Source organism: Bidens hawaiensis, unplaced genomic scaffold (genome assembly GCF_021521415.1).
Source record: "Bidens hawaiensis isolate Kalapana, Puna unplaced genomic scaffold, B.hawaiensis_p1.1 tig00053657_1, whole genome shotgun sequence".
Taxonomy (NCBI): domain Eukaryota; kingdom Viridiplantae; phylum Streptophyta; class Magnoliopsida; order Asterales; family Asteraceae; genus Bidens; species Bidens hawaiensis.
The window spans coordinates 1-21,496 of record NW_027499654.1 but is presented as its reverse complement, the minus strand read 5'-3'; the positions used below and the strand labels follow the sequence as shown (position 1 = coordinate 21,496).

General features: G+C 47.4%; 1 protein-coding gene across 1 annotated transcript; it reads left to right on the top strand.

The window, feature by feature from the left end:
• The first annotated feature begins 20,530 nt into the window (after positions 1 to 20,530).
• LOC143600181 (calcium-binding protein CAST-like) lies at positions 20,531 to 21,302 on the top strand. Its single transcript, XM_077077941.1, has one exon. It carries the CDS (start codon positions 20,545 to 20,547, stop codon positions 21,115 to 21,117), a length of 573 nt encoding a protein of 190 aa, XP_076934056.1. The 5' UTR covers positions 20,531 to 20,544; the 3' UTR covers positions 21,118 to 21,302.
• The last annotated feature ends 194 nt before the right edge of the window (positions 21,303 to 21,496 follow it).

The following is a 21,496-nucleotide window of genomic DNA, read 5'->3' as shown; positions in this document are numbered from 1 at the left end:
TACTCCACAGATGCCTTCGTGAACCTCCCTTAGGAGGTAGTCAGCATCTTGGTTGTCCACGCATCTTAACAATGGGCCAAGAAAGTTACGTCTGTAAAGGGTGTCATTGACCAGCTGATAATTCAGTGCTTTACAGCGTAGTTTTCTTGCCTGTGACTTTGACTCTGGTAACGTTCCTGCTTCAAGGTATTTTATTATTGGGGTCATCCATGTTTCTGTACCGGTTTGGATGACACAAATTTCCTTGTGCGGGACTGATGGTGTTTCGAGGAGTTCAACGCGGATGTCCTTTCCCAAGTGGGTGAAGGCCAGTGATGCAAGCTTGCTTAACGCATCCGCAGATTTGTTTTCGCTGCGCTTGACGTGTATCACTTTACAATCATTAAAATCGCGCATGATGGCTTTGGCCTGGGCAAGGTACAGGGCCATTGTGTCGTTCACAGCCGTGTACGTCCCGTTTATTTGGTTTGCCACTAGCATGGAATCTACATGGGCTTCCAAATTTTTTACACCCATTTTACGCGCAATCCTCAATCCGGCCAGGAATGCTTCATATTCAGCTTCGTTATTCGTACTTGGAAAATCCAGCCGAATAGCATAAGTATATTCCTGGCCTGCTGGATTTGTTAATTTTAACCCTGCGTCTGAACCCTCGTTACTAGCTGCTCCATCAGTGTAGAGTCGCCAGACCTCATTGATTTCGTGTGCTGGGGAGGGTTGAACCTCCTCCTGGCACTCTTTCTCCCGTGAAGCGGGGACTTCTGCAATAAAATCAGCCATGACCTGGCCTTTAATGGCTGGTCTCGGCTTGTATTGAATCGCATATTCTCCCAATTCAATTGCCTATTTGGCTAGACGTCCCGATAACTCGGGTTTGCCTAGAACATTTGAGAGTTTGAAGTTGGTGAGAATAGTGATTGGGTGACCCTGGAAATATCGTCTCAACCTGCGTGAAGCGTGTATAAGTGCCAAGACTAGTTTTTCCAGGGTAGAGTACCGGGTTTCCGCGTCTGCCAGCACGCGGCTAACATAATAGATTGGCATCTGGATGCCTTTTCGTTCTACAAGCAGGACTGCCCCGGTTGCTCTATCTGTTGCGGAGAGGTATAGGATTAACTCCTCCCCCGCTTGTGGTGCTGTGAGTGTTGGGAGTTCGATCAGGCGTGATCGAATCTCCTGAAAAGCTGCTTCCGCTTCTGGTGTCCAGCGGAAGTGCGTTTTCTTTAAACAATTTCTTAGCGTTGACACAAAAGGGAACGACCTATCCGCATGGTTTGCCAAAAAGCGGTTAAGCGCGACTAGTCGTCCATTCAGTGTTTGAGCCTGTTTTATGGTGGTAGGTGATTCCATTTTGACAATGGCTTCGACCTTTTCAGGGTTCGCTCTGAAGCCATCTTTAGTAATAATGACTCCCAAGAACTTCCCTTCTTCCACCCCAAATGAACACTTGCTCGGGTTGAGCTTCATGTTTATCTTTCTGAGCGTGTTGAAAGTTTCGTCAATGTCTTTCAACATCGCCTCTGGCTCGGGGCTTTTGATGACCAAATCATCCATATAGACTTCCAAGTTTCTCCCAATTTGGGCGTGAAACTCTTTGTCCATTAGTCGTTGGTACGTGGACCCCGCGTTCTTAAGTCCGAATGGCATCATTTTATAACAAAATGTGCCATCGGGCGTCCGAAAGGCGGTTTTGTCCTGGTCATCTACAGCCATGTGGATTTGATGGTACCCCTTATACGCATCCAAGAAGCATTTAAGGCGAAATGGTGCCACCGAATCCACCTTGAGATCAATTTCTGGCAACGGATAACAATCTTTGGGGCATGCTTTATTCAAATCTTTGAAATCTATGCACATGCGCCATTGTTTGTTATTCTTCGGTACCATTACGGGATTTGCAACCCATGTTTGATATTTGCTAACGCGCACGATGCCCGCGTCAAGGAGTTCCTTGACTTGGGTTCTGCACGCGTTGGTTTGCTCGGGCCCCATTACTCTGCGCTTTTGTACGATCGGCGTAACGGCCGGATCGCATTTGAGCTTATGCTCTGCCTTACTCCGGGGTACACCAGTCATGTCGGCTGGTGTCCACGCAAAGATGTCTGCGTTTCGCTGCAGTAAGCGCTTGAGTAAGGTGCGTGTTGGATCAACAATTGTCGGGCCAATGGTAACGGCCTGATCGGGATATTTCCCATTGAATGCCCACTTTTCAGGTTCAGTGATGGTTTGTTTGGCCATCTTCGGTTTGGGTTTAGAGGAGACGGATGCGATGCATACCTGGGGAATGCCCGTGATCATCGCTACGCCTTCAGTTGTTGGCCATCCCATCATGCCGTGGACTGAGGATACCACGGCGTTGAATCTTGCCATCCCGTCTCTCCCGAATAGGATGTCATACGTATGATGTGGTTTTTTCATTACAACAAAATCCACATCCTCCGTGCGTGAATAATTCCCATCGGTGAGAGTGACGGGGAAAGATAGGGTGCCCAAGGGAGTGTTCATGCTGCCGTCAAACCCTTCCATTGAAGCGTAGACCGTCTCCAGGCGTTCCTTGTCTTCATCGTCTAGCTTGTCGAAGAACTGCCTGTACATCACTGTCGACGATGCGCCATTGTCAACGAGGGTGCGGGAGGTGATGTAGTGCCCCAGCTGGCTTTTAATGACAATGGGGCCTTCTTTGTTTGGGCCTCCCGGCACTCGCGGGAAGCGCACTTCTGCTTCCTTCCATGCGCATGGTTCGGTCATCGGTCTCTTTCTTCCTCTGACCTTACCATGGACCATGTTGATGCTGATGTCGACGGGCTTTCGTCCGTTACCCCTGTACCTGTTGTCGTTCCTTCCTCCCTTCTTGATAGATGCCACGAGGTGTGCGAGCCTCCCATCCTTGACGAATGTCTCGACGATGTCCCTCAAGGATGTGCACTCCTCAGTGCTATGGCCCTTTGTCCCATGGAAGTCACAAGACTTGCTTTGATCCGCATTGGGTTTCTGTCGGATCGCTGGGGCTTTTGGCCATGGCAGTTTTTCCGTGGCAAATATCTCCGTGACGCTCTTGGTGAGTGGCGTCCAACGGTTTTTCCGGTTCGAAGGGTGCGTGTTGTCCCTTCCGCCAACCAGAGGGCGAGAGCTTGAGGGGGTGTCAAAGTTTATCCTTGACTGCCAAATACCTTGCCGCCTCTTTTTGTTTAGCCGGGCGGTTCTCACATTGTTCTCCCTTGTCCTCTGTGTGTAGAGGTTTGTATTCTGGGGGAGATCTCTTCCCAGCTGTTTCTCCGTTTCGGCAAAGCGTTTGGCTGCCGTCATTATGGCATCCCATGTGGATGGCATGCCGTCTTTACCTGTCAGAGTGCGGATAAGTTCTGGGTACTCAGCGCCCTGAATGAAAGCGGCGCGAACGAGGTCTTCGCTGATGTTGCCCAGACTCAGCTTCTTGGAGTTGAAGCGGGTGATGAAGTCCAGTAAGGATTCATCCTCTTCTCTCACACAGTTGAGGATCGTCCACTGCTCCTCAGTGTGCTTCCTCTGTTGACTAAACTGTTGACTGAACTTGTTCTGGAAGTCTGCCCAGTCATAAATGTGGTGGACCGGTAAACGGTCGAACCATGCTCTGGCTGCTCCTACCAGAGTCATCTGGAACATGTAGCACCACGTGGGTTCCGTCCAGTTACTGACGGTTGCCCCCGCAATGAACCTGTTCAGATGGTCATCTGGGTCGGATAGGCCATCGTATGTGCCAATGTTGGACATTTGTTTGGCACTCCTCGGGGCGATTGCTTCTGCAATGTCCCTTGCAAATTTTGACCTTCCTGCGTTTGTGGCAGTAGGTCTAAAGGCCTTGGAGAAGTCACGCGGGCTTTTTTCCGTGACTGGTTGGAATGCTTCCCCAAAATTCCTTTTTGGCTGGGGATCCGTTTCCTTACGCTTCCCTTTCGCCCTATGGCGAGGGTTCGCGTCGGTGTCGGAGTCTTCCTTCTCGTCGTCTGAGTACTCGTACTCACTACTCATGTTGAGGTGCTGGCGAGTACTACCGAATTCCTCAGCTTGTTGGACTGAACGCAAGCGTTCGTCCAACTCAGCCTGAAATTCTCTTTGACGTGCCTCGGCCCATGCCTTCACTTGATCAAGTGTTTGGCGAGGGGCTCGAGTTCGTTTTTCCAGCTGGGCATCAGTGAATCCCAGTGGAATATTTACTCCACTTGCCCCTACATGAGTGACTGGGGTAGTGTTCGTAAAATGTACTTCACTTGCCCCAGCTTGGGTGGCTGGGGTAGTGTTTGTAAACATTGTGTTGCCGGTGTTTACCCCAGTGGCTGGGGTTGTGGTTACCGGAATTTCTCTAGTCATCTTGGAAGTTTTGAAAAACTGGAGAAAGATGTAGTTCTAGTTTTGTCCCACGGATGGCGCCAATGAAGAAACACTAAGTGACCCCGGGCAGATTATGGGTAATCTGGGGGCTAAGTAATGTTTCCCTCGAAGGTTAGGTCCAGCAGAGTAAGTTGTACTTCAGGGAACCTGCAAAACAGACACCGTGAGCTCGTCACTGAGAAGGGGGGGGGTTCCTCCTTGTGACCACCCTCCGGCGTGAGAATCAGTCTATATTGCTCTTTAAATATAAAAGTATATGAATACTATTAGAGCAATTATCAAGTAAGTTATACGAGATAGTAGATGATGAAATGATAATACCATTTGCTGTCTTTTATAGCCGAAGGTGGGTTTCCAAGGGGTTTAGCCGGCCCAACACGCTACCAACTGTAACCTATGCACGTGCCCTACCTGTGAGTGGTGGATAGGTAGCGGCTGACACAGAGCAGGCGTGCCGTGCACTCTTCGTCTTCTACCAACTGCAGGCTAGGCACGTGGTCTGGCAGGAGTTGGTGGGCAGGCGGCGGCTATTGGTCACAGTGCTGTGGCGTGCTGTCTGCCACGCTGCTGTCAGTGAGCTGTCGCATTCTTGGTCAGATCTTTTGTCTTTACCTCGTCAGGTATCACGCAAAAGATCCTCCATCATACGGACTGGCCCATTTTGGCGGGAGTTTTCCCCCTCCCGCCTTTGCTCATTCTTTCAGGTGACACTGAATATTTGTGTTAAGCCTTATGCGTGTAGCTATGCTGTGCGGGTAGCCTTCCCTGATGGCTTGTATCCGCAACTGCGGGAACAGGCGGGTTACTTTACCATTGGGAGGCTTTTCCCTGCGTATGCAGCTTGCATACTGCGCGTAGGCTTCTCTGAGCATGGTGGGTCCTGCGGGAGTAGATGGTCTTTGCGCAGACATCCCTGTTCAAGGTGAGTCATGCGGGACCAACTGAGCCCTGCTGGGACCTACCTCTTCAGAGACCTTGTAGTATTCCAAGTCTTCACTTTCCCTATAAGACCAGTTAAGTTAAAACTTATTGGAGATTTATCAAATATTTTTGAACATTGAGAAAATGATTATTTTGACGAACTTTAAAAAAAAATTAACTGCATCTTTCCGTTAAAAACAAAAAACAACCATACTATCTAACAAGTGGTGCAATAAGCCAACAATACACCAAAAAAATCATTACACAACCAACACTTTCCATGACAAACATAGATAAAAAGTTTCATGATGTTACACTATCATTTAATAAGCAATTTTGATTTACCTCTAGATTGAATAATCTACGGAATCAAACAGCCAAACTCAATTCCCCCATTCACGCGTCTTTCCAAAAAAATGTATTGTTACCTTTCCCCACTTCTTTCTAATGACAGAAGTTGACAAAATGCCTTCATCATGAAGTTTATTTATCGACTTAATAATAATCCGAGACCAAATACTAATACATTGCGATATACCATCTTGATCAAATTTTGCACCGTAAATAGCTTTAATGACCTTCACCCACAAATCATTAGGGCTATTCACGAATCTCCATCTCCATTTGTATATCAGAACTAAGTTAAAATTCTTAAGACTACCTATCCCAACCCTCCTTTATCCTTAGATGCTAACACTATATCCTACCTCACCCAGACCAATTTACGATTTTCCTCATTCCCTCTCCAAAAAAAACGTAGCTCACACAGCTCAAGTTGTTTCTTCACTCCGATCGGCATAACAAATAAAGACAAATAATAAGTCCCCGACGACCTAAGAACAAAAGTAATTAAAGTTGACCTACCCCCAATATACAACATGTTAGCTTTCCAACTGGATAGCTTTTTTACGTTTGTCAATGATAACGTCCAAACTACTAATATTTCCCATTTTTTGCGCTCAAAAGAAGACCCAAATACTTAAATGGAAATAATCTTAGCGAAGGATTACCGTAAGCTATTGACATAACTACCCATCGCAGATGGGCCTTCACCGAAAAAATACTGAGAAGTATGGGCAATGATGTTATTCTCAAATCTCATCCTCAAATTAGCAACGAATTACCAATGGAAGTACCAGTCGCAACCGGGTCTTTATCAACAAATAACCAAAAGGCATGTGCGCTTGAAATATTTTCATTGGCAAAAAATCAACAAAAAAGATGATTCGATCCATACTTCCTCGTGTCAGTTGGTAATCCATTGATGAAAATCATTTTTCTCGAGGTTGTGGTGTTCGTTGGTAATCAACAACATGTTACCTACAAATATATTTTTTCTTTTTGGTCGGTGATTGGTAGTATATCGTCCATCGTTAATTAGCCGTTAATAATACTTATTTATGTAGTAGTGTGATAAAATCATATGCACCTGAAGAAACACTAAGTAACCCCGGGCAGATTATAGGTAATCTGGGGGCCAGGTAATGTTTCCCACGAAGGTTAGGTCCAGCAGAGTAAGTTGTACTTCAGGGAACCTGCAAAACAGACACCGTAAGCTCGTCACTGAGAAGGGGGGGTTCCTCCTTGTGACCACCCTCCGGCGTGAGAATCAGTCTATATTGCTCTTTGAATATAAAAGTATATGAATACTATAAGAGCAGTTATCAAGTAAGTTATACGAGATTGTAGATGATCTTACCATTCCAAGATATTGGAGTATTTATAGCCGAAGGTAGGTTTTCTAGAAGGTACAGCCGGCTGAATAGTATTCCTGTTCAACCAACAGTGGATTACGCACAGGCCATACTGGTTGGTGGGTAGGTTACAGCCAACAGTAATAAAGTCGGCTGCACTATTCCACCAACTGTAGACCATGCACGTCCCACTGACTGTGGATTGTACGCAGGCCATGCTGGTTGGTGAATAGGTTACGGCCAACAGTAATACTATTCCACCAACTGTAGGCTGCGCCTGCTCCACAGTGAGGGTTGGTGAGTAGGCAGCGGCTAATAGTGACAAACAGTACTAGAGGGTGCTCCTCCTCGCACTGTTGTCGGTGAGCTGTCACCCTGTGATTGGCTCATGGGCTGTTCTGGTCAGATCGTCTGTCCTATCCATACCTTGGTAGGTATGGTACAAAAGATCTTTCAGAATCAGACTGGCTCATTTGGGCGGGATTGTTCCCGCCTTGCTCATGCCTTCACGTGACTGCTGAAGTAGCTAGTCTTGTACGTGTAGCCCTGCTGTCTGCGGGTAGCCTTCCCTGATGGCTTGTATCCGCAACTGCGGGAACAGGCGGGGTACTTCACCATTGGGAGGCTTTCCCTGCGTGTACAGCTTGCGTACTGCGCGTAAGATTCTATGAGCATGGTGGGTCCTGCGGGAGCAGATGGCCTTTGCGCAGACAACCCTGTTCAAGGTGAGTCTTGCGGGACCAACTGGTCTCTGCTGGGACCTACCTCTTCAAGTCCCCCCAGTCCAATGTTCTTCTCATGCGTGTTTAATAAAGTGAGGTGAACTTTTGGACTTAAGCAAAGGGTTTTGAAAAGGGTTTTGTAAGGTTTTCCATGGGAAGTCCTTGTCACTTGCAGAAATGCCCGAGTTTCCTGCTTGGTCTTTGGGTATGATGCGGGTAGGTCTGTAACCTCCTCGCAAGTCAGGAGCATTGAGTCCCAGTTGTATGTATTTTCCATGAGGTTTTGGTAGTTTCGAACATAGTGATCAATTATGTTAAGACCACCAATTCCATCTTGGAGCTTCAAACAACGTAGTTCTCGACGCTCCCGCTATGCGGGGATGTTATTTCCGTTTCCGCAAGCATTGCCCAGAAGATCCTTCTTGGTTTCAATTCCCAGCGGAGCGCTAGGTATGTGAAGGGTTTTGCCTTAACACTGTACCTGCGCTCGTCTTACGGTTACTTTACTTCCAAGGTATTCCTGGCGTCAATTCCCTGCGGGTGCTAGGTATGTGAAGGATTTTGCCTTTACACTGTACCCGCACCCGTCTTATAGTTACTTGGTTGCCGAGGAATACTTGGCTTCAATTCCCTGCGGGTGCTAGGTATGTGAAGGGTTTCGCCTTAACACTGTACCCGCATCCGTCTTATGGTTACTTGTTTGCCAAGGTTTTCTTGGCTTCAATTCCCTGCGGGTGCTAGGTGTGTGAAGGGTTTCGCCTTAACACTGTACCCGCATCCGTCTTACGGTTACTTGTTTGCCAAGGTAAGGGGGGATTTTCCCGCTTACTTTTTAATATTTTCGAATTTTGAATTTTGAAATTCGAAGAGTTGGTGAAAAGATAAGAACAGTCCAAACCTCTGAAACGTCGCGCGACAGTTTCTTCTGACTGTGTCAGGACGTGCAGGAAGTTATGGTGACGTGACAGAACATGGTCATTCCAGTCGCTTTTTCAGGCGCTGTGGGCGTGATTTTTCTGGCGCGTGGCCGCGAAATTACTGGCACACGTCCTTTCAACAGCTGTTGCCAGCCTGCTTTTTGCCACGTGTCGTAGTTTCATTGCACTTTTGATTTCTCTCTCCTCCGCATTAAATTCACCGCATTAATTGCGATTACTATATAAAGGGGAAGAGAGTTATCTGTAATTCACACTTTCACCTTTCTTCTTCTTCTCAAGTAATTTCCGGCAAATTTTTCTGTTCAGTAAAGCCTTACTCTGAAATCTTTTTCTTTTTCCCACCATGTCTTCTCATGATACTGATGATCAGAAGACTGCTGGCGAATGCCAGTGTTCTCTTCCTGTCGATCTGTACCAGTATATCGTCAGGAAGTTCATGCTCGAGTCTCTCGAGCCTGAGTTTCCTGAACCCCACCATACTGTGTACGATGCCCCTAGTGGCAAGATCGGGGTTTATGCTGCATTCTTTGTCTACGGAAACCTTAGGTTTCCGTTGACAAAGTTTGTGTACCGTGTCCTGGAGAGGCACGGTGTGCACCTGACAGAGGTGCACCCCATGGCCATTGCCAAGGTCCGGCACTTTGAGTGGGTGTGCCGGATACTGGGCCTTGAGCCCTTTGTTGACCGTCTGATGACCTTCTACACTTGGAGGTGCATCCAGGGGTGGTACACTCTTACAACCCGTATAAAGGGTTTAAAGATTTGTACCACCGAGCGGAGTCTTCGCTCATGGAGAAGAGAGTTCTTCTTCATATCCGCTCGCGCCGTCCCCATCGCCATGAAGTTTAAGAATGGCCAGGCGCTTCCGAACCTTCCCGCCCTTAACTACGAGGAGGCGGAATGGTTTTCGAAGATATCCCGGGTCCAGTCCCCGGTTTTCCGTTTTCCGGAGTCGGCGATGGTGATGCTGGGGATGAGCCGGGTGTGGAAGGCGGCGAATGCGGATAAGGTTCCGATCGTCCTTGAATATGGTTCGAACTCTACCCCTTATGGTATGTCTTGTTTCTTTTTTGCTGACTACGATTTTTTCTAACTTTCTTGTTGATTTCAGAGGGTAACGATCTTCAGTCGCTCCTGAATCCGCGGGAGGAAGATGGTCCTGCGCGGATGGGTACTCGTGCTCTGGACGAGAACGAGTTGCCCATCCTCGAGCAGACTGCGGGTCGGTTCGTGGAGGTTTACCCGCCAGGCCAAGAGATCCTGAGCCACCGTCGGCCAGGTAAGCCTATCTTCTACCCTGAACCTCTCAAAGCTGTGCCTGCTGCTGGAGTTCATGACATTTCTTCTTCTGAGGAATCCGCAGAAGGTCCTCCACTGGTGCGGAAGAGAAAGGCTGCCGTCGCGAAGGGCAAGGAGAAGGTGGCCTCTACGGCCGACCCGGTAGTCCTATCTGACTCGGAGTCAGATAATGCAGAGGTGGCGGGGAAGCCCGGTGGTGAAGAGACCACCGCTCCGGAGGCTGCAGGTGTCACCTCCGAGGAGGCAGCGGCAACGACGGTTACCGGTGTCAAGAGGCCGGCTCCATCGGGTTCGCCCCCGCTCGTCCGTGCGTTCAAGCTCAAGAAACCCCGTAAGTACCCCCATAATTCTTGTCTAGATTTGTTGTTTAAAATAAATTTTTCTAACACTTTTGCTTGTGTAGGTGTGGATGTTGACGCATTCCAGGGTGGAGTTGGAGCAAGTATTCCCCCGCCAATGACGGTAGGCTCGGTCAGCCTTCCCGAGGCATCGACCCAGGCGTCTACGCCTGCTTCCGCTGGTTCCAGCCTTCCTGAGGCTGTTCCAGCTGAGAAGGTGTCTCCGCCGGCCGTGAGTGCAATTTTTACAGCATCTTTCACGGAGCCGGCGGTTACTGTTGCTGAGGAGGTGGCGCCAACCATGGCTACCACAGCGGCTGCCACTATACCTGCGCCACCGGCACCGACGGCCGGACCTTCAGGTATGCGCCAGGCTTCCCGCCGATCTATGCCACCTTCCCGTCTGCCTGACCTGTTGGATGGATTTCCTTTAGGTTCAGGTGATGGGTTTGGCGGCTATCGGCCTGTTATTGACCCTACAGGTACGTAGGGTTCTTTTTCCTTTACATATTTTTATCATCTTTTCCTAACTGCCTTTGTTTCTTTTGCAGTGTCGGATTCCAATGAAGTGTATGTTCCAAGATGGAACATACGCCGAGGAACAACCCTTCGCACCCCTGTGGAGTGCGTGGACTGGGCTCGCCACGCTGCTCCTCATGGTGCGTTGGGGGAAGCCATGGCTAGCTACCAAGAGGGTAGGCTAACCAATGAGCTTCGGGTTCTCCAGGCCCGAACGCAGCCCCGCGTCGAGCTGCTTTGTCGTGAAAACGACAAGTTAAAAGCAGCTCGCGCCAAAGATATATCTGAAGCGCGGGCTCTTCGGGAGGAGAACCGGCAGTTGGCCGCTGCCGCAGCCGAGAAGGAGAAGGCATTCAAGGCCCTTGAGGTTGAAGTCCAGGCGCGACTCGAGGCCCGCTCCAAGGCTGCCCAAGCTGTGAATGAACAGCTTCGGCTGGCCAAGGAGACTGCGCGAAACTCAACTGAGAGGGCTGCCAAGGCTGAAGCTGTTGCTGAGCCACTTCGCGAAGAGAATGAGCAGCTTAAATGCAAATTAAAGGCTCTTCAGCATGCTCATGACGCCTTGGCAATGGAAGATGCCAAGAAGCTGCAGGAGATCCTTGACCAGAGGGGGGTGCTTGACCGTACTGAAAGGAAACTCAAAAGCGTCGAAGAAGCTGCCGCCAAGGAAGTTCAACTTGCCAACCTTGATAAAAGCGGAGCCGAACGTGCTTGTAAAGAAAGTCAAGCTACCCTCCAATGGTTGCTTCGAGAAGCGTTGCCTCAGGTATCCTCTTTTTCTTTACGCTTTCTGCTCGTAATTAGAAAATGTTCTAAGTATTCTTTTGTAGGTTGTGCGTCAGGTCCTCTCAGAGACCTCTTACGACGATGCAATGAGCGCAGCCCTCAACGCTTCTCATGAGGATGGGCAGAAGACTGGCTTCCTGCTTGGTCTAGGGTTTGCTGAGAGAGGCTTTCCGCCCTCCAACTTCCCTTTATTCAATGTTAATACTGAAGCTGCTTATGACCAAGCTGTGAATCAGTACGCTGCCTTCCCGCATCCAGTGGTGGAGAAGGTGAATGAAGTCGCTGCTGCTGATGATGGGCTAAACATCCTTAAGGCTTTCCTTGGGCAGCCGCGCTCTGATGGTGCTGGCCCAAGCGGAGGTGGCCCTGAAGCCTGATCCTGAAGATCCCTTCCCGCTGCTAGGATAGACTTAGCTTTGTATAGATTTCTTTTAGGCGGGTAGTTACCCAGCCATTCTTGTAATTGATTGTGAAATATTAATCTCTTTGCGTATAAGATTGTTATTTCCTTCCTTGGGTTCCTTGCTTTATAAACTTATGACTTGCATACTTAGTTTGATTTAGCAATTTTCCAAGTGTTTAGAATAAGAACCTTTGAACGTGGTTGATGATGGGTTAAAGTTTCGCCTCCTCCCTCGTGATTGTGCGGGTAAAACCGTCACTTGCACTTGGTAGGATGGCTAATCTTTACCCTCTATCTGACCTGCGTGTAGGTTTCCTTTTCGAAATTTCTAAGGCATTAAGTTAAACCTTTGAACGTGGTTGATAATGGACTAAAGTTTTCGCTTCCTCTTTCGTGATTGTGCGGGTGTAACCGTCACTTGCACTTAGTAGGATGGCTTTAACTTCAGACCTATATCTGACCTGCGTGTAGGTTTTTCTTCTTTTTTAAGTGTTCATAAGTTAACCTTTTAACGTGGTAGATGGTAAGTTAAGTTTGGCTTCCTTGTTCGTGATTGTGCGGGTAAGACCGTCACTTGCACTTACAAGGATGTCTAAACTTTACCTTCATCTGACCTGCGTGTAGGTTTTCCTTAGAACTTTTTAACATTTTGGCGTTGTGTTTATGCGGGTATTGCCGCCTTCCACACGCAACTACTTCTTCCCGTAAGGGAAGTTCATAGGTTACAAGCTATCAATACATCATGAAAGGAGAATCATTTCCATTAGAAGTGGCTCTAGGCCTTTTCTTTACAAGTTGGAATTGATCTACATATAACATTTGCGTAATTGAGCTCCATTCCATGTTCTAGGGATGGGAGTGCCATCGAGCCTTTCGAGCCGGTACGCGCCCTTTCCCAGAACTTCTTTGATGATGTATGGCCCTTCCCAAATCGGGGCCAACTTTCCTGGGCGTTGTTGGTTCGAAGCCTCGTTGTTACGCAGTATGTAGTCTCCTTCCTTGAAGTTGCAGAGTTTTACCCGCGTGTTGTAGTACTTTTGCATTTGTCGTTTGTAGTTTTCTTCACGCACGGCGGCTAAGTCTCTGCGCTCTTCGGTTAGCATAAGGTCTAACCGTCTTTCCGCATCATTGTCTTCTGGTTGGATTAAGACCCTTGGTGAGGGTAAACCGATTTCGACTGGGATCATGGCTTCAGTGCCATAAGTGAGACTGAACGGGGTTTCTCCCGTACTGGTCTTTTTCAGCGTTCTGTTTGCCCAAAGGACGTGCGGAAGCTCGTCCACCCAGCCGGATCTGTGTTCCAAGAGTCTTTTCTTGATGCCTTCGACGATGCTCTTGTTTGCTCTTTCTACCTCACCGTTACCTTGCGGGTGTGCCACTGAGGTAAAGGTGTGGGTGATTTGAAGTTCTTTCAGCCACTGCTGTAGCTTCTTGTCAGCAAAGTTGGTGCCATTGTCGCTTACCAAATTCTGTGGAAGTCCAAAACGACAAATAATAAATTCCCAAATAAATTTTTTGATATGCTTTGCGGTTGTTTGGGCTAAAGGTTTCGCTTCTATCCATTTGGTGAAGTAGTCAATGGCCACCACTAGGAACTGAACATTCCCAGCTGCTGTTGGAAATGGGCCTGTCACGTCAATGGCCCACTTCTGAAATGGCCATGAGGAAGTGACAGGAACAAGTTCATTTTTCGGGCGATGCGTGTTGGGTGCGTAAAGCTGACAAGATCTGCATTTTCTGATGTATGCCAACGCGTCCATATGCATACCCGGCCAGAAGTATCCCGCGTTGTTTAGCTTGGCTACCACAGCGCGGGGGCCTGCGTGTACTCCACAGATGCCTTCGTGAACCTCCCTTAGGAGGTAGTCAGCATCTTGGTTGTCCACGCATCTTAACAATGGGCCAAGAAAGTTACGTCTGTAAAGGGTGTCATTGACCAGCTGATAATTCAGTGCTTTACAGCGTAGTTTTCTTGCCTGTGACTTCGACTCTGGTAACGTTCCTGCTTCAAGGTATTTTATTATTGGGGTCATCCATGTTTCTGTACCGGTTTGGATGACACAAATTTCCTTGTGCGGGACTGATGGTGTTTCGAGGAGTTCCACGCGGATGTCCTTACCCAAGTGGGTGAAGGCCAGTGATGCAAGCTTGCTTAACGCATCCGCAGATTTGTTTTCGCTGCGCTTGACATGTATCACTTTACAATCGTTAAAATCGCGCATGATGGCTTTGGCCTGGGCAAGGTACAGGGCCATTGTGTCATTTACAGCCGTGTACGTCCCGTTTATTTGGTTTGCCACTAGCATGGAATCTACATGGGCTTCCAAATTTTTTACACCCATTTTACGCGCAATCCTCAATCCGGCCAGGAATGCTTCATATTCAGCTTCGTTATTCGTACTTGGGAAATCCAGCCGAATAGCATAAGTATATTCCTGGCCTGCTGGGTTTGTTAATTTTAACCCTGCGCCTGAACCCTCGTTACTAGCTGCTCCATCAGTATAGAGTCGCCAGACCTCATCGATTTCGTGTGCTGGGGAGGGTTGAACCTCCTCCTGGCACTCTTTCTCCCGCGCAGCGGGGACTTCGGCAATAAAATCAGCCAGGACCTGGCCTTTAATGGCTGGTCTCGGCTTGTATTGAATCGCATATTCTCCCAATTCAATTGCCCATTTGGCTAGGCGTCCCGATAACTCGGGTTTGCCTAGAACATTTGAGAGTTTGAAGTTGGTGAGAATAGTGATTGGGTGACCCTGGAAATATCGTCTCAACCTGCGTGAAGCGTGTATAAGTGCCAAGACCAGTTTTTCCAGGGTAGAGTACCGGGTTTTCGCGTCTGCCAGCACGCGGCTAACATAATAGATTGGCATCTGGATGCCTTTTCGTTCTACAAGCAGGACTGCCCCGGTTGCTCTATCTGTTGCGGAGAGGTATAGGATTAACTCCTCTCCCGCTTGTGGTGCTGTGAGTGTTGGGAGTTCGATCAGGCGTGATCGAATCTCCTGGAAAGCTGCTTCCGCTTCTGGTGTCCAGCGGAAGTGCGTTTTCTTTAAACAATTTCTTAGTGTTGACACAAAAGGGAACGACCTATCCGCATGGTTTGCCAAAAAGCGGTTAAGCGCGACTAGTCGTCCATTAAGTGTTTGAGCCTGTTTTATGGTGGTAGGTGATTCCATTTTGACAATGGCTTCGACCTTTTCAGGGTTCGCTCTGAAGCCATCTTTAGTAATAATGACCCCTAAGAACTTCCCTTCTTCCACCCCAAATGAACACTTGCTCGGGTTGAGCTTCATGTTTATCTTTCTGAGCGTGTTGAAAGTTTCCTCAATGTCTTTCAACATCGTCTCTGGCTCGGGGCTTTTGATGACCAAATCATCCATATAGACTTCCAAGTTTCTCCCAATTTGGGCGTGAAACTCTTTGTCCATTAGTCGTTGGTACGTGGACCCCGCGTTCTTAAGTCCGAACGGCATCATTTTATAACAAAATGTGCCATCGGGCGTCCGAAAGGCGGTTTTGTCCTGGTCATCCACAGCCATGTGGATTTGATGGTACCCCTTATACGCATCCAAGAAGCATTTAAGGCGAAATGGTGCCACCGAATCCACCTTGAGATCAATTTCTGGCAACGGATAACAATCTTTGGGGCATGCTTTATTCAAATCTTTGAAATCTATGCACATGCGCCATTGTTTGTTATTCTTCGGTACCATTACGGGATTTGCAACCCATGTTTGATATTTGCTAACGCGCACGATGCCCGCATCAAGGAGTTCCTTGACTTGGGTTCTGCACGCGTTGGTTTGCTCGGGCCCCATTACTCTGCGCTTTTGTACGATCGGCGTTACGGCCGGATCGCATTTGAGCTTATGCTCTGCCTTTCCCCGGGGTACACCAGTCATGTCGGCTGGTGTCCACGCGAAGATGTCTGCGTTTCGCTGCAGTAAGCGCTTGAGTAAGGTGCGTGTTGGATCAACAATTGTCGGGCCAATGGTAACGGCCTGATCGGGATATTTCCCATTGAATGCCCACTGTTCAGGCTCAGTGATGGTTTGTTTGGCCATCTTCGGTTTGGGTTTAGAGGAGACAGATGCGATGCATACCTAGGGAATGCCCGTGATCATCGCTACGCCTTCAGTTGTTGGCCATCCCATCATGCCGTGGACTGAGGATACCACAGCGTTGAATCTTGCCATCCCGTCTCTCCCGAATAGGATGTCATACGTATGATGTGGTTTTTTCATCACAACAAAATCCACATCCTCCGTGCGTGAATAATTCCCATCAGTGAGAGTGACGGGGAAAGATAGGATGCCCAAGGGAGTGTTCATGCTGCCGTCAAACCCTTCCATTGAAGCGTAGACCGTCTCCAGGCGTTCCTTGTCTTCATCATCGAGCTTGTCGAAGAACTGCCTGTACATCACTGTCGACGATGCGCCATTGTCAACGAGGGTGCGGGAGGTGATGTAGTGCCCCAGCTGGCTTTTAATGACAATGGGGCCTTCTTTGTTTGGGCCTCCCGGCACTCGCGGGAAGCGCACTTCTGCTTCCTTCCATGCGCATGGTTCGGTCATTGGTCTCTTTCTTCCTCTGACCTTACCATGGACCATGTTGATGCTAATGTCGACGGGCTTCCGTCCGTTACCCCTGTACCTGTTGTCGTTCCTTCCTCCCTTCTTGATAGATGCCACGAGGTGTGCGAGCCTCCCATCCTTGACGAATGTCTCGACGATGTCCCTCAAGGATGTGCACTCCTCAGTGCTATGGCCCTTTGTCCCATGGAAGTCACAAGACTTGCTTTGATCCGCATTGGGTTTCTGTCGGATCACTGGAGCTTTTGGCCATGGCAGTTTTTCCGTGGCAAATATCTCCGTGACGCTCTTGGTGAGTGGCGTCCAGCGGTTTTTCCGGTTCAAAGGGTGCGTTTTGTCCCTTCCGCCAACCAGAGGGCGAGAGCTTGAGGGGGCGTCAAAGTTTATCCTTGACTGCCAAATACCTTGCCGCCTCTTTTTGTTTAGCCGGGCGGTTCTTACATTATTCTCCCTTGTCCTCTGCGTGTAGAGGTTTGTATTGTGGGGGAGATCTCTTCCCAGCTGTTTCTCTGTTTCGGCAAAGCGCTTGGCTGCCGTCATTATGGCATCCCACGTGGATGGCATACCGTCTTCACCCGTCAGAGTGCGGATGAGTTCTGGGTATTCAGCGCCCTGAATGAAAGCGGCGCGAACGAGGTCTTCACTGATGTTGCCCAGACTCACCTTCTTGGAGTTGAAGCGGGTGATGAAGTCCAGTAAGGATTCATCCTCTTCTCTGACACAGTTGAGGATCGTCCACTGCTCCTCAGTGTGTTTCCTCTGTTGACTAAACTGTTGACTGAACTTGTTCTGGAAGTCTGCCCAGTCATAAATGTGGTGGACCGGTAAACGGTCGAACCATGCTCTGGCTGCTCCTACCAGAGTCATCTGGAACATGTAGCACCACGTGGGTTCCGTCCAGTTACTGACGGTTGCCCCCGCAATGAACCTGTTCAGATGGTCATCTGGGTCGGATAGACCATCGTATGTGCCAATATTGGACATTTGTTTGGCACTCCTCGGGGCGATTGCTTCTGCAATGTCCCTTGCAAATTTTGACCTTCCTGCGTTTGTAGCAGTAGGTCTAAAGGCCTTGGAGAAGTCACGCTCGCTTTTTTCTGTGACTGGTTGGAATGCTTCCCCAAAATTCCTTTTTGGCTGGGGATCCGTTTCCTTACGCTTCCCTTTCGTCCTATGGCGAGGGTTCGCGTCGGTGTCGGAGTCTTCCCCCTCGCCGTCTGAGTACTCGTACTCACTACTCATGTTGAGGTGCTGGCGAGTACTACCGAATTCCTCAGCTTGTTGGACTGAACGCAAGCGTTCGTCCAACTCAGCCTGAAATTCTCTTTGACGTGCCTCGGCCCATGCCTTCACTTGATCAAGTGTTTGGCGAGGGGCTCGAGGTCGTTTTTCCAGCTGGGCATCAGTGAATCCCAGTGGAATATTTACTCCACTTGCCCCTACATGAGTGACTGGGGTAGTGTTCGTAAAATGTATTTCACTTGCCCCAGCTTGGGTGGCTGGGGTAGTGTTTGTAAACATTGTGTTGCCGGTGTTTACCCCAGTGGCTGGGGTTGTGGTTACCGGAATTTCTCTAGTCATCTTGGAAGTTTTGAAAAACTGGAGAAGGATGTAGTTCTAGCTTTATGCACGGATGGCGCCAATGAAGAAACACTAAGTAACCCCGGGCAGATTATAGGTAATCTGGGGGCCAGGTAATGTTTCCCACGAAGGTTAGGTCCAGCAGAGTAAGTTGTACTTCAGGGAACCTGCAAAACAGACACCGTAAGCTCGTCACTGAGAAGGGGGGGTTCCTCCTTGTGACCACCCTCCGGCGTGAGAATCAGTCTATATTGCTCTTTGAATATAAAAGTATATGAATACTATAAGAGCAGTTATCAAGTAAGTTATACGAGATTGTAGATGATCTTACCATTCCAAGATATTGGAGTATTTATAGCCGAAGGTAGGTTTTCTAGAAGGTACAGCCGGCTGAATAGTATTCCTGTTCAACCAACAGTGGATTACGCACAGGCCATACTGGTTGGTGGGTAGGTTACAGCCAACAGTAATAAAGTCGGCTGCACTATTCCACCAACTGTAGACCATGCACGTCCCACTGACTGTGGATTGTACGCAGGCCATGCTGGTTGGTGAATAGGTTACGGCCAACAGTAATACTATTCCACCAACTGTAGGCTGCGCCTGCTCCACAGTGAGGGTTGGTGAGTAGGCAGCGGCTAATAGTGACAAACAGTACTAGAGGGTGCTCCTCCTCGCACTGTTGTCGGTGAGCTGTCACCCTGTGATTGGCTCATGGGCTGTTCTGGTCAGATCGTCTGTCCTATCCATACCTTGGTAGGTATGGTACAAAAGATCTTTCAGAATCAGACTGGCTCATTTGGGCGGGATTGTTCCCGCCTTGCTCATGCCTTCACGTGACTGCTGAAGTAGCTAGTCTTGTACGTGTAGCCCTGCTGTCTGCGGGTAGCCTTCCCTGATGGCTTGTATCCGCAACTGCGGGAACAGGCGGGGTACTTCACCATTGGGAGGCTTTCCCTGCGTGTACAGCTTGCGTACTGCGCGTAAGATTCTATGAGCATGGTGGGTCCTGCGGGAGCAGATGGCCTTTGCGCAGACAACCCTGTTCAAGGTGAGTCTTGCGGGACCAAAAATACTGAGAAGTATGGGCAATGATGTTATTCTCAAATCTCATCCTCAAATTAGCAACGAATTACCAATGGAAGTACCAGTCGCAACCGGGTCTTTATCAACAAATAACCAAAAGGCATGTGCGCTTGAAATATTTTCATTGGCAAAAAATCAACAAAAAAGATGATTCGATCCATACTTCCTCGTGTCAGTTGGTAATCCATTGATGAAAATCATTTTTCTCGAGGTTGTGGTGTTCGTTGGTAATCAACAACATGTTACCTACAAATATATTTTTTCTTTTTGGTCGGTGATTGGTAGTATATCGTCCATCGTTAATTAGCCGTTAATAATACTTATTTATGTAGTAGTGTGATAAAATCATATGCACCCATACACATTCATAGTATCTGAACTAAGATGATGATAAAATAATGTGGATCCCATACACATGGGAAAGATGGTAAGTATCTAAAGAGAATTTATTGAAAATTATGAATTTTGAGCCACAAAAAATTATTTAATAAAATTATAAAACATAAATTTTAAAAAAGTAAAAAAAAATCTAAATTCTTATATTTCATTCCTGTTTCATAAAAAAAAATTTGTATTATACACATGAGAATTTTTTCATTTAATCTCTAGTTACGCAATGTACACATATGTACATTATCATTTACCTTAAATTGTATATACGTGTAAGAAAAAAACATGTATGTACATATTAATATATACATATATGTATATATTAATATATGTGTATAATTTAGCTAATCCGAGACGGTTTTTTTATGAAACCGGGATGATAAATAAGAAGTTTGGTTTGTTTACTTTTTTAATTTTTACGTTTTTTCTTGTTTTATGTTTTTTTAAAATTTTTAGGTTTTTTTTGTCAAAAATGATTATCAAAATTTTCAATTTCAAAATAATTTTCACATATCTTGATCCTGCATCCCATACACGTTCATAACATGTATGTGGAAGGTAATTGATAAATCATGTGTATCCCATTCGCCTTTGTTATGGCATCATTTTCTTTATTAAAGTGATTCCAACGCTTTTGTTGTTTTGTCTATTTTTCTTCCTATTTATTTTATAAAAAAAATGAATTATTGAGATTCGAATATGAATGATCTAAATCACACACAGACACTCATATAACGTCGACCTTCACACTTTTCTCATAATATTCAACTTTAGCTCTCCATACCCTTTTCTTATATACCAAGACGCAACAAAAAGAAGTATTTGTAGTTGATCTTTATATACCTACCATCCATCTTTCATCACAACTTCAACTTATCTACCATTTTCCATTCATTGCAAACCATCCATGGAATCACCAACACCAACACCCGCACCCGCACCAATTGCAATAACCAAATCCATCAAATCCTTCCACCTCCGTTCTCCCAGCCTCAACTCCCTTCGCCTCCGCCGCGTATTCGACTTATTCGACTCCAACCACGACTGCTTAATCACCGTTGACGAGATCACACGCGCCTTGACCCTCCTGGGCCTTGACTCCAACGCCTCCCAGTCCGATCTCGACACCATAACCAAATCCTACGTCCGACCTGGCAACGCAGGGTTGACGTATGATGATTTCGTGAAGTTGCATAGATCTATTAATGATATGTTGTTTTTTGAAGGTGCTGAGGATGATGTAGGATGTAATAAAGAGGATCAGCATGAGGCGGATCTTACGGAGGCGTTTAAGGTCTTTGATGAGAATGGTGATGGGTTTATATCGGCCATGGAGTTGCAGAAGGTGCTTGGGAAGCTTGGGTTTACGGAGGCGAATGAGTTGGGGAGTGTCAAGATGATGATTTCGTCGGTTGATGTGAATCACGACGGACGCGTTGATTTTTCAGAGTTTAAGGACATGATGCGGGCCATTCAATAGTAGTGGTGACTCGTCAGTGATTTAAATTAGCCGTTCAAAAAAAATAGAAGTCTGCTTTTATATTAATTTAATATCGAGATCTGTATTTACTCTCTTTTTGTAATTTGTATTTTTGTATGAACTTTCTTTTTAAAAATGGGATTCTGTTAAGGTGTTTTACAAGTGGTTGTCACATCTGCCATCGGTGCAAACCCCACAAAATTTGTACGTGTTGTTGATTTATTATGGCCTTGTCAATAACGTGTGCATTTCTGGACATCACATCTCCACCGGTGCGGATGTGCTAGCGATATCCTCACTCGATGACGCCCCCCCCCCCCCCGCCAAGTGCCGGCCACACATTTGTGATGAAATTCGACCGGATATGCTTCCAAAAGTT